Source organism: Diadema antillarum, unplaced genomic scaffold (assembly GCF_040938485.1).
Source record: "Diadema antillarum isolate AM-2024a unplaced genomic scaffold, OU_Dant_1.0 seq00000203_RagTag, whole genome shotgun sequence".
Lineage (NCBI taxonomy): Eukaryota > Metazoa > Echinodermata > Echinoidea > Diadematoida > Diadematidae > Diadema > Diadema antillarum.
In genome coordinates, this window is record NW_027271262.1 from 1,048,690 (window position 1) to 1,068,786 (window position 20,097).

Genomic DNA, 20,097 nt, shown 5'->3' on the forward strand with positions numbered 1-20,097 from the left:
TACAGTATTTTGACCTTTCCTCCAAGACACACTGTGCAATCATAAATTCTAGAAAAACAGTATTTACCATGAAACATGGCAGTACTTTTGGCGAAAAGATACTGCACAAAAAGAAAAGAAAAAAAGTAACAGTTCGCATCCCTGCACAATGTAGGTTTGGAATCATATGATTGCTAATGCCAGAATGTACCGGTATAACATAGAAAAGGAAACAAAGCACAGTTATGTCCTTAATATCATATCCGTGTGCCTGTAAGTACATGTTTTACAAGGGTTCATCTGGCACTTACTTCTGTTTGTCTGAGCTGTTTTGATTACCCACGCCGATGAAAATCGGCAGGGGGTTATGTAAAGGGTTCCGTATGTTTGTTTGTTTGTTTGTTTGTTTGTTTGTTTGTTTGTTTGTTTGTTTTTTTGTTTGTTTGTTTGTTTGTTTGTTTGTTTGTGTACAAGATAACAAGAGAACGGGTAAACGGATTTGCACGAAATGTTCAGGGAATGTTTGGATAATGACAGGAAAGAATCGATTAGATTTTGGTGATAATCGGTTGACCCTTGCAAATTCTGTGTGACCTTGAAGTTTTGACCCCATGGTATAGTGACCATTCCGAAAATTTCCCGTTTCTCACTTTGCGATTTTCCGCTACCATACGAAGACATAAACTCCCCAACGATCCGACTTCGCTGCTCAAATGTTCGTAAGAATTCCGAAATTTACGTTTAGGCCTATTTGAGGGACTATGTCCTTCTAGATTTATGAAAGTTCGTTCTCCGTCATCACAAACTGGCCCGTATTTTGATGATTTTTCAAATTGACATTGATTGTTTTTTTCGTTGGAGGAGCATTTTGCTCGGTCGCAGTCACACTGCACGATATGCGTGCTCAATGTCAATGCGTGTGCAAGGCCGCTGAAAATGCATCGCGCTCTACACTGTTGGTGCAAAATTGCACCGGGGACGTTGCGGCGCTCGTTGGTGGCCGAATACTGGTGCAGTAGACATTTGCATTCAACCCTTGCATTGAATAATTCCCGTAGACACTAATCATAGGGGTAATTGCCTAGGGGGTACGTAAATTTTGTTTTTCTTTTTTGCTTTTGTGGATACCATCAAAGATCGTACACTCATACGACCTTTGATATTTGATGATTTTTCAAATTAACATTGATTGTTTTTTTTCGTTGGAGGAGCATTTTGCTCGGTCGCAGTCACACTGCACGATATGCGTGCTCAATGTCAATGCGTGTGCAAGGCCGCTGAAAATGCATCGCGCTCTACACTGTTGGTGCAAAATTGCACCGGGGACGTTGCGGCGCTCGTTGGTGGCCGAATACTGGTGCAGTAGACATTTGCATTCAACCCTTGCATTGAATAATTCCCGTAGACACTAATCATAGGGGTAATTGCCTAGGGGGTACGTAAATTTTGTTTTTCTTTTTTGCTTTTGTGGATACCATCAAAGATCGTACACTCATACGACCTTTGATATCATCACACTCTCGGCTTGCTATAATCAAAATATCCCGCAAGAAAACGGCGTATTTCTCGATTTTTAGCGCTTTTTCCGCGACCCGTCGCGTAGACAATACTCTTAAAACTGGACTTAATTCGCGCGCGCTTGGAAAAGTTCCGATTCTGCACTTTTGACGGTGGAATTTGGGATTTTCGATGGATTTTTGGAGGAGACTTAAGGACTTTCCTGTACGTGAATGAGTGTTAATACCGTATGTGTAATTATGTGATTTGCGTGTGATGTGACTGTAGAACCAAAGATCGTACACTTCAGTGTACGATCTTTGGTAGAACTCACTGGCTGGTGATAAAGCACACTGGCAATTAAGTGGCCGAATTCTGGTAGATGACCGAATGCACATTATGTTTACCCCGACTTTGTACTTAGGCGTGGGTCTGCCGCCTTTGACGGCCCCTCTCTAGTTTTGTGTGTGCACATGTGATAGGAGGATAGATTTCGTTGCACAACTCCCTGCATGATAAACACTCTTTAGTGGAATATTAAAGGGTACCACCACACATGGACTTTGTGTTTGCTATATGATATAAGACAGATACATCTCTCAAAAATTAAATCACAACTATTTTCATCTATTAAACATGCCTACTGACACAACAAAGGACAACATTTGCGCAATCTTTGCCAGGTTGACACTCTGTACCAATACATCACTTGACACAATCGATGTTACAAAGAATGATTCTATATATTGCTGGCCCCTGCACCCACCCAGTTGCAACCATGCACGCCTGATAATATAGAGCTTTAGTCTATATATGAATACCTACTGTATGTGTATACATGTGACAAATGTTCTCCTATGATCTATGAAAACAGTGGACCCACAAACTTAGAACCAATATTAAAGCATTGCACATATGCATACTACTAAAAATCTCGCACAGAAGAGGAGGTACATGTATGCACATAAAGAATATGTTCAGTAATTTTCACAAATGCCATTAATCATTGCTTGCTTTTCTCTTTACAGAAGTCATAGCCATGCTGTAGAAATTTCATTGGCATGTGTTTTGAAAGTAAAAAAATGTAAACAAAAGTCCTCCTCAGCCCAGCAAGCCCCTTTTAATACTTGGCTCAATGTCCATCTGGTTAGAAAGAGCTGAAATAGAAAGTGATTGAGACAATGCCCAGTTTATGTTTCTTCATACCCTTTGATAAAGAAACTATATTTTGAATAACAGCATCACATTACAAGAGGCAAATTAGCTTACTCCCCCCCCCCCCCCCCCGCCCGAAAAAAAAGAAGCACAGAAATCTAAATACCCATCTGAGAACCATTTGATAAACTGCTACTGTTAGAACAACTCTTGCTACAATGACAAGTGCCATGGTTATGACAAGAATTTGGCTTTAATACTCATTAGCTGTTGCTAAAATAAGTTGCAATACTAACAAGAATTAGTTAGTGTCCTAACATTTATGAAGAAACGGGACCCATGTTCTCATGATTAAAAAAAAGAAACAAAAAAAAAAAACAAGACGTTTATGACATAACCCTATTTTTGGAAGGGCAGGAGAAGAATCTGTTTTAATGAAGATAGCACCCTACACTGTATTTCAAAAAGTTGGAGAGGAAAAAAACTGGATCATTTCAGTCAAAAACTGACCAGGATGTCACAGGGATAGTTCAGCACCAGATCGGACACGATGCTACTAAAGAACACTTAGTGCCGTAGTGGTATAGCAGAAGGGGAAAATGTACTAAAAAGATACGTATGTATGGAGAAAGGTTCATGAATGTGACTTAGATGATCCGTCACAGAGGTATTCAAAAAATCATTTGCGGGTTGAAGAACATAATGATATCATGGTGTTATGATGACATCGTAAATAGGGACCAACTGCTACACGTAGTCCAGTGTTGCCGCAAAACATGTACACTTGGATTAGCGCAAGTTGATTATGAATCTGCATCATACATGTTCAAAACCCCAAGTCACTGACAGTGATAGTCCTCCCTTTAAATATGCATTTACAGAAACAAACAGATGCTTGAGGCATGATTTCCCTCCATGAAAATCAAACACATATCAATATCCTACAAGCCTTCTCATAAGACTCTGTACTGGTTTAGAAAGAGCAGAGGTACATGTATCACTGCATGCACATTACCAGCCACATTTCCACCACAAGCAGGAACATGCCCATTCTCATTTGCATGACTCTCTCCACACTACGGCTTTCCCCTCTTGTTTATTTCGCGATCCGTCCTCCTTGAGACTAATCGTTTTCGGATGTTGACGTCGCCATGGCGACGGACATACGAGTCAATTATCGGACGCGACACAGCAATTTGCACTGGAGCTCTGGGTTTTCATCACTGGCCTCCGGATATGAAAAGTTCCTTGGAAGAGTTGACGCTGAATATGCAGAGGGCTGAATGTGAACAATGTTTTGTATAACTGCCGCTATAATACAGTACCATCCCATACATTAATGCACAGGTATACTTACAATGTGACAATGACAATGACAATGACAATGACAATGACAATGAATTTTATTTCTTAAAATGGCCCCTCCCGGGGCACGGAAGAAATACAATGAGTACAAAACACACAATAAAAAACTAGGTATGAAAAGGGATAGAAAAAATAGTATTTCCTATCTCTACAACACTATCAACACAGAAAGGTGACATTTGGACTTTGCACTCAATGAAGAATAATAAAATATCTAATGAGGTATTTTTTCTTTTTTTTTGGGGGGGGGGGTGGGGATGGTGGGTTACAGAGTCCACAATATGCTATTCAATGGTATCATATGGATACTTTCACACCAGTACATGTATCACATCATTCTGTCACTTAATGTCTGATCACTAATGCCAGTAAAAAAGCCATGTATTTCTTCACCAGAACAGGTACACACTATCCAGTCACTCAGGTGAATGAATAGACCTATCATTCCACATCTGAACACATGCCGAGCATTCAGGGTACTACAAACCCAGGCCCAACAGCAAAGGACATAGACCCCATCTCAAAGGGGTTATGATGGTTGCAGAGATCAATGTCACACTCCATCAGATTATTTTTTTTTTTAAATGCTCGCAGCCCTGGTCGCCAGTGGTCAATACTGGACAGACTAGATGCAGAGTGACCATGATAGCTATCCTGCAATTAGTAGCCCCCATCCCCTCCCCCCCCCCCCCCTGCCATGCCCCTGTGACAGCCAGCCATATGAATGTGGCATGCTCCCATCTCATTGATTTGGCAGCTGTCAGTATAAGCTCTAGAGGGGGCATTGGCCCCTTCCAAATCACACTAGAAATACAATCCACATAGACACAGAAGTCACAACCAAGAATACAAACTTTCTGCTTGTCTGATTTCACCACCTCCAAGGGGGTTTCTGCACAACGTGTTGTATGCACGCACACGGTATATTTACCAATCAACTCATATTTCATTCATCAAAGCAAAGATTTTTTGCCAGATTTGTCCAGGCAATCAATGGCGGACATTCGCAGTAGTAGATGGGTTTTTGCCCATCACTGCCCGAGACAACGAAATATCCTGCTCAGTATAGAAGTTGGAGGTCGATGAACTTTACAGGTGGCATCACTCGACTGGAAGCCCATCCATCACAACCTTTAGACTGTCATCTTCAGAGCAGCATTCCACGAAACTTGTCAGTCACTGATGACGACTGTTTTAAGCTACTGAAATCCTTGCATTCGATTGGCTGAGAGTAAATTTCTCAATGAAAAATCAGTGAAAATCACTGACAAAACACATGATGAAATGGCCCCCAGCTGGTCATCAACATCCAAATGTTGTGTGTTACACTTTACAACAGAGCGATCCTCACGCTCGACTAAGAATGACAAATAATCATTCTTTGAAATAGGCATTGCAGGTATCTGCCATGAAGAGTATTATTATGCATGGTTGCAAGATGACAATGAGCTCAGTATTATGGCACATCTCTTCAGCTTGAATATTCAACGATACATTCGATCGTATCCGGGCAATTACCCCCAGAGGGCAATTACCCCCCGGCCAAATACTGGTTAGTGGTAAAGTTAGAGTAAAGATTAGGGTTAGGGTTAGGTTTAGGGTTAGGAGTTTGGAATAGGGTTAGGGTTAGGTTCAGGATTAGGATTAGGATTAGGGCCAGGGAAAGGGTGTGGGGTATTTGCCCAGGGGGTAATTGCCCTAGACCCACATTCGATATATCATGTCACTTCAAGAGAAATATTATGGTGTCTGAGATCTCTGATGAAGAGCATTATACACATGCACACATACACACACAATTTTTTCCAATTTGCACCAATGGGTAGTTCGGCAAAGGTCCTCATACTTGTTAAGAGGGCAAGTACCATATGAATTCTACCGGTGTGAAAGCGTGTTTTAGTTGCTCCGGGCTATAAAGGGGCAAGTAGCTTTGCAACGGAGCATGATGCTCCACACACCTGCAGTCACCACCTTTAACACCGTAAAATGAAAGCGGAGATGGCTCATCGAGTTGACCCCCCGGCCAGGTCTTCTTGTTTTCACGCCGTGACGAGGAAGTCGAAATTCTTAGTCACTGTCAAAATCGCGGCGTCAGGAAAATCGTGGAGAGGAGATTGCCCACTTCCATCCCGATTTCCACCTGCCAATGCCTTAGCGGTATATACATGTATCTGTGTATGATGTATAATGCATGCATCTGTACCAGTACCGTTGCCTAGCAACTGGCGAGGGTTTGCAGGCGATACAAATTGGCCAGGACTCTCAACTATCTAGAGCAGGACAAAGGAAAAAAAATCACTGCACACCACAAATTTGAAATTCTCACTCCTTCTCTCTCCACCCCATGTACAATATCAATGTACGTATGCATTTACATACACATGTATACTCATGTGATACATAAATATCATTTTGCACACAAGCATATATTTAGTACACGGTGTGCAAAGAGTGTTTTATATACATACAGTAGCAATATCCTTGCACCTTGCAAGGTTAAAATCTTTGTCACAGACACACAAAAAAAATCATGTATAATGGTATTTAAAGTTCATGTACATTGCTATAAAATACTATGAGGAAATTGGGTCACATTGTTAAGAAATTTCACTCATGAATAATTTTGTATCTGTTATGTCTGGTCATTGACTGATGCATCTTAAAATAAAAACAACTACATTGAATTCTGATAGGTACATTGTAGCAGGATTTAAAATAAAAATAATAATAATAATAATATTAGCAATGAACTTAATCTTACCCAAACATATATCTACTTCCTGAGAAAAAAAAAAATGGAAGTTCATCATGAATGATTTCATTGCACAAGGTTTACCACTACTTTGTGTTGCTAAGTTTGAAAAAATATGCAATGACAGCTTTAGAAAACACTATGATGAAATGATTTGTTCTAACTTTAACAAGAGTTCATATAACTTGACATTTGGCTTCCTAATGCTTGCTTGGTTATGAAAGTTGAAGGAAATGTGACTACTCATTCAACCAAATCCTATAGGGCCTACTATGAGTGATGTGGAATACGTGAATATTACCATTAGGGACAGAATGCAGAAATATATCTCTTAAACAGCTTTGTTTATTTTTTGATACACTCTTGTCTGTCCTGTACATGTAGCTCTTGCACAAGACTGGGAGAACATGTGATTCATCCATGGGTTGCCAGCCCCTCTTTGGAAAAATTGGAATGGTCCAGAAAACCAGGCACACCCACACATATGATTCCATTGTGGTTAGGTTGCTGTTGTTATTGTTATCTCTATCGCTTTTTCTGTTTAACCCTTACAAGAGCTGGCAAGTATGTCCCCAAGGGAGGGAAGGATGCAAGTATTTAATGGGTTTAAAAAAAACAAAAAGAAAAAGAAGAAAATTGTATCAAGGAAGACGGAACAGTGAAAGTGGGAATTTACTACCGTCATGGTACTGCTGATCAGTTTTGTTCTGAGCTCAAGTGCAGTTTTGGCTAGCTCTTTCTGCCAGAATATGGCAAGATTTGCCTTCATACTCAGAGGAAAGTCTTCAGGAAGACATTAGCATACAATACACATTCCGACAAAAACCCTCCTCAAGGGGTTTTGAACAGATAAACATTGATATCCTCCAGAAATGATATCTCTCTTGCATGCCACAATTTAGCTTAAATTCAGCAGTCTTCCAGTTAAGTGTCTTGTTCAAGTCAAACCTTCATTTAGCTCATTGACTCTTGACAACAAGCAAGCAACCTGTCAGAAGTTTCTAGCCTAGTAACAGACAGCTCAATTCTGTTAAAGCTTCCCCAAAAAGAGACTAACCCAAATGTTCATCATCAAAACTCACATGCAGCACTACAAAATCTCATCTGCAACCACTTATCAGGTTCTTATGGAGTGCGCAAAGTAAAATACTAATCTATCAGTACGCTCTCGTTTTAAAAACAAAAAAACAAAACAAAAAACAATGGCAAGGAAGTATGAAACATGTTACCCACACACACCTTGCACTACATGCGCAATACCCACTTTGCGCTGGGCGATGGTTCACAAGTCTGCCAAAGCCTTACGTGTGAGAACTGCAGACAGAATTTAGTTCGGGCATGTGAACGGGGCCTGCCCATTGATACTGAGCCCGCCTCTTCTCATGTCAGGAATGCAAGGGTAATTTGTTGAGAGTGTCAGTAGGACAACTCCTGTTGACATTCCTCCCGCAGGCCTGTTTGGCATACCACAGTGGCCAGTGATGCTCTAGCCCTCATCTGGTGGCTTGCCCACCATAGCCCCACACACAGCCAGCTGCGCGGGCATGGGTTATGAAGACCTCAAGGATGCGTCAAGGGTCAAGGACCGTGGTGTGTGTGGGTGTGTGTGTGGTGTGTGTGTGTGTGGGGGGGGGGGGTTAATCTCTAAACAAATTACTAATTAAATTCCAAACTGACATCCTCTATGAAGCAAATATATAGTATACAACCTCACGAGCAAGAGATTTGTCTGAGGTAAACTGCTGGTGATGGCAAGTAATGCATTCCGTACCACCAACACACAGTCGCATTGTGTTTTAATATCTAATGAAGATATGGCTATTCCACTGCCCTCACAAATGTCCAATCCATGACAAATGAAGAATGTGTGCTTCCTGTTACTTGTATCACTGCACATTTCAAAGGCATGCTTTCCAGGACCACCACTTTACAGAGAGCTAAATCATACCTGTTAGTCGTATGAGACATACAATGGACAGCGTTCTATTTATGTGAGTACCGGTACATAAAACACCAAGCTAAAACCTTCCCCATTCTAACAGTGACTACATGACTGTATGCTTCATGCAACAAGCAGTCCACGTCTGTATCATAAATACCTCTACTGTTATATATTTTCCCCCCTACAGACAAATAACGCTTTGCAAATGGATGCAGGGTGTACCTAATGCATGTAGTCTGTGTCCCAGACCTACAGTTGTATCTGCCTGAATCGGGTCAGTGATCAAAATTATCCCATCAACATATTCATATCTTTTCTTTGTTTTTTGTTTTCAAGCAATGCCAGGAGAAGAATTCACTCTTTGATAGTTCAATATTAATATCCTTTTCATTTACAGAATGCTCAGTGAAGATTGATATGTACAGCTGTACATGTTTTTAGCTAAAAATCATATTTGCACCTGACATTAATTTTACAAAATGTAGAAGTACTTTTGCATTGTACAATATGCACATGTGGTTCCATGATGTGAAAATTGCTTCCATGAAATATCTGCATGCTTCACCAAACATAAATTCTACCCAAAGACACAACCCTATCCCTAATCCTAATCCTAATCCTAATCCTCACATCAAACTAAACCTAAAATCCTATCACAACCCTAACCTGAATCCTAAGTCCCTGGAGAAAATACATGTACTTGTATGTAAGATCTCAGTAATTGTCACAGCTGCAAATGTCATGTCACCTGTGAATGTACACGTATACAGCCTATTTTTTTTTTTCAGATGATGGTATTTGTCAGATTAGTCCACTATGATTTTGCTTTGAAGCCAAAAATTCTGAATGATTATATTTAAACAATTCCCTTTTTAATACTAAATCATATTCAAAGGGCTTATGACTAGATTCAAGAGATGTTTCCCCTCCCAATATTCCTCATCCGCCCACTAACCACCAGAAAAGAAGTGTCATTAATCCTTTGATATGTGCTGCACTGATAAAACTGGACATCTACACATACATTACTGTTTGTGGTAATTTGGGAGCTTCAGAGAAGAATATTGGACAATCTTATTTGATTAAAAAAAAGAATACAATTCCCTCTGATCAAACATTCTACCACAGCCACACACATACACTGTATATCAGAACTATCCTACTCCTACAACACAGACTATGTTGAAAAGAATTTCCTTTTGTGAGCGTACCATGGGTGGGTCGAAGTGGTTGAGAAACAATGCGGAACCATGCACCTTTCAGTGTCAGTATGAAACCTGAAACCTGAGAAGCCAGGATCCCTTGGGTAGGCCCGCAGCATGTGCATTGTAAATCCATAAATATCCATCATAGTAACATGCAGGATCCTATACTTTCTGTACCTTGAGTCACCTTGAGTACAATTGTATCATGAATGTGACAATACTCAGGGACTGTGCTTACCAGGTACAATGCAAATATTGCACACACGCTCTTTCTTTTTATGACATGCATATCTTATGGGTATTGACATGCTACACCCTGTTTCATACATGCATCAATGTACAAATGTGTACATAGGAGTTTCAGCTGTCCTACAGCCTACATTGCATGTGCACATTACATCTTTTTGTGGAAGAAAAAAACTATGACACCATAGACATCAAACATGCAGTAATTCACAGCTACAACGTCCATTCTGAGGAGGCTTGATGTGACCTTCTTGCTGTTATGTTACTGGACTGGTGTGGCTGATGACGTTTAATTGGTGCTCGCACCATCCTGGCATGATTTGAAAGTCTGCTCTCCCTTGCCCTCAAATCATCCGATTCATTAGATATTTCACTCCTGTCACTCAACTTCCATCCTTCATCTTTTACCCTCTCCCCTCCCCCGTCCACCCCTCCCCCCCCCCCCCCCCCCATCCCCATTTCCACCCCCTGCATTTATAAAAAGGGTGCAAAGGTTCCGGAATGACCCATGGCTCCAGTCTGCAGCTACAGAGGTAGCACTGTGAGCTGCAAGCTATTTTAATATTGGAAGTGGCATGCATAAATAAGTTAAGTACTTTGGACTGAAGGCGGTAGAAAATTCGATTATTCATTTGTCTCTATCTCAGCCTGCACATCACATGACTGTATCCAGGGCATACACCAAAAAATAAATTTGAATAAAATTTTTAAAGGAAGTACATCTATTACATTGGGTAAATTTCAAGTTTAGAAGCATAAAATTGATGTATGAACAGTCCTTTCAATAACTTTTTGAAAGTTATTTTATTTTGTCTCAAGTCAGGGTTTTTATTCCTATCTATGAGGTAAAATACTGTACACACTATATGTGAACAATTGCCTGAAAAACAGTCAGCAGTAAATTTGATACTTTAACATTTAATCATGAATAGGATTGTCATACTGAATTGTGAAGTTAATCTGACAGTCTATTTAATGTGGTTGCCAAGGATTTTTCAAAAATCCCCCTTTTTTTTCCACAGGCAGTATTCTCAAATGTTCGACTTTCCATCATTTGTTTGGGTTTAGTTAGGAACATCCAATACCAAAATGTTATAAATAAATATCATTTTAAAGCTGGAATCTTCTCTCTTAGAACTTAAGCTTAACAAACAAAGCTTACCTGGTGCTTTCTTTTATCTTATCTTTTTAGTGGGAAGGGGTTTGTTATGAATGGTCACACAAGAGTAAATATATTTATACAACATACATACGTGCACTTGTATCTATTCATCTATATAATCTACCATGTACAAACTACATTGTGCCTACCTGTCCATATATGGGGCAGTGTATCATATTTATGCACACACAGACCTTATTTCAGATATACATTTGTATTATATCTGTATATAAACACTTATCTCCAGTCATGGTGACTCTCAGTTTCACAGTCTGAAAACAGGTTCATCCGTTTTCTATTTCTGTTGCTTTTTTTGTATAGTTCTGTGGGGTGGGCCAAGTGAGACGGGGGTTTGAAGAGTACCGGTAGTGTAATTGAATGCCGCGCTTCCATTCGGATTCATTGCGCATCCTGCTTCGTATCTGAACAGAAACTGTTCAAACGAGCTTGAAGTACAGCACAGGAGATTAACGTACACATTTTCACTCTTAGTGTACATACATGTACCTGACAGAGCTAAATCAAATCTAAACATCATCTCCCCTCCAATCCCTTTGCCATGCATTTTAAAATGGCAGCGCTGCAGCACACATCAAGTCTACATGTTCCTACAGTGATGTTCAGAGTACTTTCACATGCTTAACCTTGTATTACTGTGTGTGTGCATCGGCAGATAAACCGGAGGTGGGGGGGGGGGATTGATCCAGAAATCTAATTGCATGCTAACACGTCTACATGCGGAATGCATTCCATCTGGATGAAAATGAGAGTCGATCTATACATGGACTTAACCCTCAGTCTACCATCACCTGCAAATGCTGCTGAATAAACAATGGAGGAGTTTATCTTCTCTGCAACAGGCGAGCGGGTGGAAGGTTTCGGCAATCGTTTCATTAACTCGGGACTTGGCGGCAGGCAAGCGCGCACACACAACACACACTTTACTCTGCACAGCTGATTGCACCCAAAGTCATCAGCTCGTGCGACACGGAGGCTTGGTTGATAATCTTGCCAATTTGGGCAGAACTGCCGTGTGGCATATTGAGAGTCGGCACAGGGCTTTGCTGCACACACAATGAGAATGCTATGAGCCATCGCAAAGCTGCATGGGCCATTTTTGCACATGCATCATCGACTCTCCAAGAACAAGCTTCATTGCATAGAAAGTCCTGAGAATGTTCCTTCCTGCAGAATTTTTATTAAAGGATTAACCCCAACCCCTTAAAAAAAATGAATACATAAAGGTACAAATTGATAAAAAAAAACTGGCTACCTTGCATTCCCATGTAAAACTGTCTGATGTATGACACAGTACTTGGATTTTGACATGTCTCACATAATCCATGATTATTTTTATCCTAAAGTTCTTGGGCTGCAACATGCACACATCAAAATTACGTTGAGACAAACTGTCTAGGGGCCTACCTGTATCATTCTACGGCCTTCACCACCACCACCATAAAATAGATTTTTCACACAAACATGCATAAGTATTGACTCTGCCTGTAATGTATAATAAACACATTGCACTATACATTGTGTACAACAAATTCTCATCACTATAATAACACTGCTAGACGCAAAGACGGTTCTGTAATTTTGCAACAAGACTGTCACTCACTAGAATGGTATATCAAACTTCAAAGAGTACCACCATGTTTAGTTCTAAAATGTGTATGTCACCCATGATGACCTTACTCATTGGGAACGACTTGCCTTGTAAGTTGTACAATGTATGCTTTGTGCAGGTATACGTATAATGTAGGCCTACAATGTAAATGTATACCATGTGTGTGTTAGAATGAAAAAAAATCCTATGATTGTCTCACTAGACATACTGAGATAATACAAGCCCATTTTGAATGCACTGTCTACAGTGTAAGTATGGAAACTCCATCTGCCATGCTAAGGACGTTAGTGCAGACTTCCAGATCCAATTGAGGCCAGCTGATATTGATCTTGCCAGTGACGTCCTGTCCGAGTTGTCAATCCAGGCCATTCCATTTTACCCACAGCTTATTCAAACCAAGATCGGAATTCACTGTGGTATACACCACTTGCATGACCTTACACTGTACACTCACTGTAGGACGGCTCACAGCTATTATTGACTCTGTAAACATTGGTCTGTTACAAGCATATATCTCTCTCCCTCACAGGATAGTACTACTTCACACTACACCACATACACACCACTACGAGTGTTTTCTTCCAGCATCAACAAGCTTGTTGTGAATGGATTATACGGTGTGCTAATTCTATCGCTGACAAAAAATGGGACAAAAATACCACAGATATCACAGCCTGTTGATCAGTTGTACAAATTGTATGTGAGTGGCATGTAGGCCTACTCAGTAACACACAAATAGCAGGCCACTTACACTGTACACGGCACAATCCTACTAAAGATGTGCTCTGTTAAAAGATGTGCTCTGTTAATCAAGCTATTTGTAGGTGTGACATAAAGCATGACATCCCATTCATGTTGATATTATGCTTCAAATTTTCTTATGAATACATTGTGTTTACATGATTTTGTATCGATACATGTACACATAGAATGTACATACTGGCAATAAACATGTATAATGAGATCCCAAATTTTTGAATCATGGCAACATTAAACATGTAGGCCTACCTGGTGCAAATCCCACCCCACCCCCTCCCCCTAAAAAGTGGATTTGGGGTTGCATGTTTCAGCAAAATCTGATGCATTACCAACAAAACGAAGTCTAAAAATCAAACTCTGTAAAGCACGGAATGTTAATTAGACATGCATGTACACCACAACCTTGATGTCAGATACAGTTTTAAGTAAAACAATATTCTGCTTTGACAGAACTAAGGAGATTATAACCTTCAGAGCACTTTTGAATGTTGATGCATATTGTTAGTGTGCACAAAATAGTATAAGTGTACAACAAGAATAGGTGTATACAGTAAGTTTGTGTGCATCTGTGTGTGTGTGTGTGTGTGTGTGTGTGCATGTTTGTGTGTGTCTGTGTTTATGTGGATAAGTGGATGTCCAAATCTTACCTGGCATTTATATTTCTTTGTAACTTAAAGTATAATAAGATAATTTTGCAATACTTGATTTTTTTTTTATACTTTTTTTTTTTTTTTGGGGGGGGAGGCATATGCTGTACATGGCATTTATATCACCATCTGCAAAGTTGAACATAAACTGTACATGAGTAGTACCAAGAAATTGTTACACCTCATATAAATACCCCATACTAGGTATGTTTTCACAGGGTTTGAAGTTTTCCATGTGTACCTCAACCAAACACAATTCCAGAGACTCCAACCCCAAGCACCTTCTGATCTGGAGATTCTCCCGCCTGAAACCCCTAGCAAACGGGAGACTCCAAGTTTATGTGTGCGAAGCGCGAAGTTCCTAGGGTTATAGATGCTCTCTGGTGCTATCTAAGGCTTATTTGTTCAACATACGATAGCAATAAACTAGAAATGTCGCTACAGCGACTGGTTATACCCCCGCCAAACAACATTTCATAAGCTTTGGTCAAAACAACATTTCATAAGCTTTGGTCAAAAAACTGAGGAAGTAGTTAAATCCGCAAGATCTTTCCTTGATCTTCTGCCATTAATATGCCGTTACCATGGCAACGTACTTTTGGGTACTGTCGAAAAATGCGTCTTGCACATCTGTACCAAGTTTCATGGAAATTGGGCAAAAACTGAGGAAGTAGTTTGCAACACAAAATTTTCCATCATTTTGGCTCATGATATGTGAGCTGTTACCATGGCAACATACTTTTTGTCACTGTCAAGAAATGTGTCATGCTGACCTATATCCTAAGACAAACATTCAATATGAATTCCATGAGAATTGGAAGAACACTGATGAAGCAGTTTTGCCATGAAGCGTTTTGCCCTATATTTTACCAATAACATGCCGTTACCATGGCAACGCACTTTTTGCCACTGCGGAAATATGTGTCTTGCACATTAACATATTCAGATGAACATCTGTACCTAATTTCATAAAAATTGATCAAAAACTGTGGGAGGAGTTCGCGACGCAAGATTTGTACCCATTTTTGCCCATAATATGCCGTTACCATGGCAACGTACTTTTGGGTACTGTCAAAAAATACGTCTTGCACATCTTCAACCCAAGGCACACATCTGTGCCAAGTTTTATGGGAATCGGTTGAAAACTGAGGAAGTAGTTCGCGACGCAAGATTTGCAACGGACCGACCGCCCGACCGTCCGCTGATTCCTATATACCCCCTTCAAACTTCGTTTGGCGGGGGTATAATAAGAAATCCTTTAAAACGGAAGACAGTGAGCCAGGGCGGGATGATTAAATCTCAAGCGGGAGAACGGGAGATTTTGCAAAAATGGATTTCGGCGGGAGATCTCCCGTCGAAAACGGGAGAGTTGGAGTCTCTGCAATTCCTCTGATATGCTCGTTGCTCATACACAAATGTACTTTCCAGAAAGTTTTTTGTTGCAATGTGTATTGCTCTTTTGAATTGTACAATATCCATGGTTTTTGAGATTGTAAGAAAAAATATTCAATATCAGGTACTCACATGCATATTACACATACAATTGATTACGAAAAATATCGCAGTAAGATCCTTTGATAATCACATTCCGGGTATTTTTTTTCTCTCTCCCTCAAAGGCGATCTACGTGCAGCAACACTCAATGTTTAGCACTTTTGTGAAAAAAAAAAGAAGCCATATAATTCTATTCCTAGCATCAAAACTGTGCATCCTGTCAACTTGTGCATTACAGCAACGAACGCAGCTTTCAAGAAGCCATAAATGTCTTATTTATATGCCATAAATCCTACTGCAAAAACATTTCATATCACGCATCCAACCTTTGGCACCAATTAAAGCACATTCACATGATGCGTAAAATGTGTTGACCAAAGTTGGGCTCAGTTACAAAACACAAACCTCTTGTGTATTGACTATTAAACTGATGATACTGCTCGCATCACGCTGCACAAAGAACGTATGGTCAAAATATCATGACAATGAACTGTGTGGGTGTGTGACACTAGTGTTGGTTTCGCTTTAAGTTTACATCCTTCCCTGGCACAATAGATCATAGCCTTCATATTTCACTTCTAATGCCTTCAGAAAGAGCAACCTACATGCAGTGCCCTCACAGTACAGGCCTATAATTACCTGACCTCTGTTTGATGCATTGAGTAATTCTGTGAAAATCTAATTGTCACATCCTTCTGCTTTTAACTGACATTGATATAGAGTATATGCAGGCTCTGTGAATGTGCGGTCATGCTTCAGTCCACGTTCGGAAATTAGTGGAGGGAGAGAATTTCTGATTAGGTTAGGTACATTTGTGTGATTAGGAGGGACTACAGCGTACATTTGCAGAGACGAACTATCGTGTTCTGTACACGTAGTCACTGTAATTCTAACATGCATACATGTGTATAACGTATAGATGTACATCCACTTTGGCCTCTACGAACTCGCTCCATTTTTGTCCTTTACGATGCTGTGAATAATCTCACAATCAAAGTATCTTCCTTCATTACAGGTATATAAAACACTTCTGCGTGTAACTCCCACACATCATAATGTCAGAATAACATCACAGCAATAATGATTCAGCAGATGTTGATATTACTTCTGATGTCATTGTTGATGTAAATGTCGACGTGGATGTCGATACTAATGCTGAGGTCAATATTGATATTGATATTGATGCTGATGTCAGTGCTGATGTTAATCGTAATGTTGATGTTGATGTCGATTTTGATATCAATGATGATGTGGAAATCAATGTTGATTTCATTGATAATGATGGTGATGTTGACGTTCATGTTGATGTTGGATGTTGACAATGCTGATGCTGTTGATGAATGATGTTGGCAGTGATGGCGATATAGATAAGTGATGCACTGAAATTGACGTCGATTTGAGCACAGTCACACATACACTACACACTGACTGCATAACCTGGCAATGTTTTGAATGGATGGAAGCATACATTTTTAAAATATTACCACTTACCATTTATCTGAACAGTGTTATCTCATGACATACAGGGGAATAGAACCCCGATGAACTTAAAGTCAATTTTTCTTTTTCCTGACAATCCCATGCACTATCAAACTGGTCTATATTTCTTTTCTTTTCAATGCTTGCTCTATGATTATTATTATTATTTTTTTTCACTCTGGATGTGTCCAACTTTGCATCTTTGATTGTTGTAGGTGACACAACCTTAAAACAAGTGTGGTCAAAATTCTGGGTTACCTTGGATAATCCTTGGGTTCAATGTATAGCATGCATGTATGAAATATGAATTACAAATACATTGGGAAAATGGTTCATTGTGAGAGAAAGAGAGAGAGAGAGAGAGAGAGAGGAGGAGGTGGAGTTCGTCACTGCATATTAGGCCATGGAATGGTGGGCACAGTGTACTCGTACTTACTCATCTCAGAACGGGGTTGAGGCGTAATAGAGCGTATTCCTTCATTACGCGCACTTTGGAACAATCGGAACGACTCCCACGTCGGGCGAGGCAAGCAGTTCCAAGTTTGGCAAGCATGAAAATTTCACCATTCAACGGCACGTACCATGCATCAACGAAAGCGCTGCCACAGACCTGAGGGTGATGGAGAGAGAGAGAAATGTATGTTACATCTGTGGCACATGATAGAGTACACCAATACATACAGTTATCATATCAAAGGATGCGTTTATTAAAAATCTTTCTGAGGCTAAATCACGATCCTAAACACGTTTGAGGCATTTTCAGGCGACAGATAAATGCAACCGGGTTTTCAAATGCATATCTATAGAAACACCGATTTGAAAAACCATTCAGAGGGCCTTTTGAAATGCGTTTGAGACCATGATCTCCTTTCTGCAAGCATTATAAATGCAATGCGGTTTTGAAACGCATTTATATCTCAAAGCTGCGAAGGTCAACTTCCCGTATAAATGCCATCAGTTACAAAAAGCCAACCACCACTTCCTAAGTAGAACAGTACAAAGCAGCTCGCAGTGACAACACTCAGATCATGATTACAAGAGGTTGGATGACACGGCACCATGAGAATCGTGTTTCAAACCCCGTTTGTAAACACCATTCGAAATGCATTTTGAAATGTGATTCTCTCTCTTGACTTCAACAAAACGCAGCCAAACTTTCTAACATCTTTTCTCTCAACTGATTAAACACTACAGGCTCTTCTTGACTAAACTTGTAACTTTACTTTTCATTTGCAAGTGCTTGCACGGTCATAAGGAAACATCATTTTTTATTGAAAAAAAAACAACAACACACACACACAAACAAACATATTGATAACTTATAACTCTGTGAGCACTGTACAATGGGAATATTTACATTGTGCATGTATGTGTACAGTTTTGTGAACTTGCTGTGCATTTGCATTGCCGATGCAAGTCCTAGATTAAACAAGTAGACATCGTCCTTCGCAAGCCTTCAAAAGGTCATGAAAATTTCATCTTCAGATTCTCATAGCAGACGCAAAAGTGGTAAACTTCATGTAAACAGTACGGTAAGCACTACACATAGCCTGAATGCAAAGAATTTCTCACATATCACGCAATATCCTACACCAACGGAAGAAATCCACTTCCAGTCACACTTCACATCTAACAAAGATTTACATTTTTTAGACTTTTTTTAACAATAGACTGAATGCTTCATCTTGTTATATCGTGCAACAATGAGCCCATTTCACATAAATATAACAAATATGATTACTTTTCAATTACACAATAAATTCCAGTGGTCATTTAACTCTCAACTTTACAGTAATGATGTACTACATGTACAGCTACTAGATTCTTATAACCAATGTTTGAGGAATGCCGATTTGACATTTCTTCATGATGATTGTGAAAAAAAAAATATTATGTAATGGTGTCCTACATCTCTTCTTCCTGGTCAATCTTTGGTAGTAGATTCTTTTACAGGGGCTATAAAAGGGGGACATTTTGTTTGTTTTGGGTTGTTGTTTTTTTGCTATGATATTTGCCCACATTCCCACTTCCAAGAATGCAACACCTTCCGCAGGCGCTAGCGATACCATTAATTAAAAAACAAAACAAAAACAAGAACGAAAAATCCAAGGCAAGCACCTGGCACACTCGCAAAATGCTCACTAGATGAAAACAGCAAAGGTCTGACGTCTATGCCTTTTGGCAGCCCTCTGGCAAAGCACAGACAACAAACACAGAAACATCTCCGCCATAATGAATTCCCAGGCAAGGTAAATTCTCTCCTACCTCCCAAGATCCCTAGCCCTAGCTCAAAGCATCCTCTCTCATGGAATATTGAGGTGGATTTGTGTGTTGGTCTGTACTACACATGTATAGTTTTCCTGAAAATATTTCAAACTGGTATTTCAATACCTTGTCTTAACAGCGCTCACCTCATGACAATTTGTAAACCCCACAAGCATACATTTGTATGAATACTGAATACATGTAGGTGGTATTTTTCACAAATTTTGCAAGTCAACTGACTTTGATTTGCAAAATGAACAACACCAAATTATTACCTCCCATAACACAAAGTGATCACATCTTACAAGATAGGAAGTAGCTTTAGAACTTTTGTTCTGAATAGGGAAAGTCCCCATCCTAAATCCGTCACTGAGGTCCTTGATAAAAAAATTCAACCTTACCATTAAATACCAAGGGTGGTATTCTGAAATCCTTCCTAGGAAGAAATTTCTTCCTAAGTCAGGATTTTTTCCTAAGTGGTATTCTGAAAATCTTCCTAAGTTTCTTCCTAAGTAGACTT

At 39.8% G+C, this 20,097-nt stretch overlaps 1 protein-coding gene across 2 annotated transcripts in view; it reads right to left on the reverse strand.

Moving 5' to 3' along the window:
- Positions 1–20,097, reverse strand: part of LOC139728840 (USP6 N-terminal-like protein) — a 121,310-nt gene that overhangs the window by 83,602 nt on the left and 17,611 nt on the right. For both annotated transcript variants that reach the window (XM_071639777.1, XM_071639776.1), the window contains exon 2: positions 17,749–17,922. In XM_071639777.1, the coding sequence (XP_071495878.1) occupies positions 17,749–17,752 (4 nt within the window). In that variant the 5' untranslated portion in view covers positions 17,753–17,922. The remainder of the gene's footprint in view (positions 1–17,748; positions 17,923–20,097) is intronic.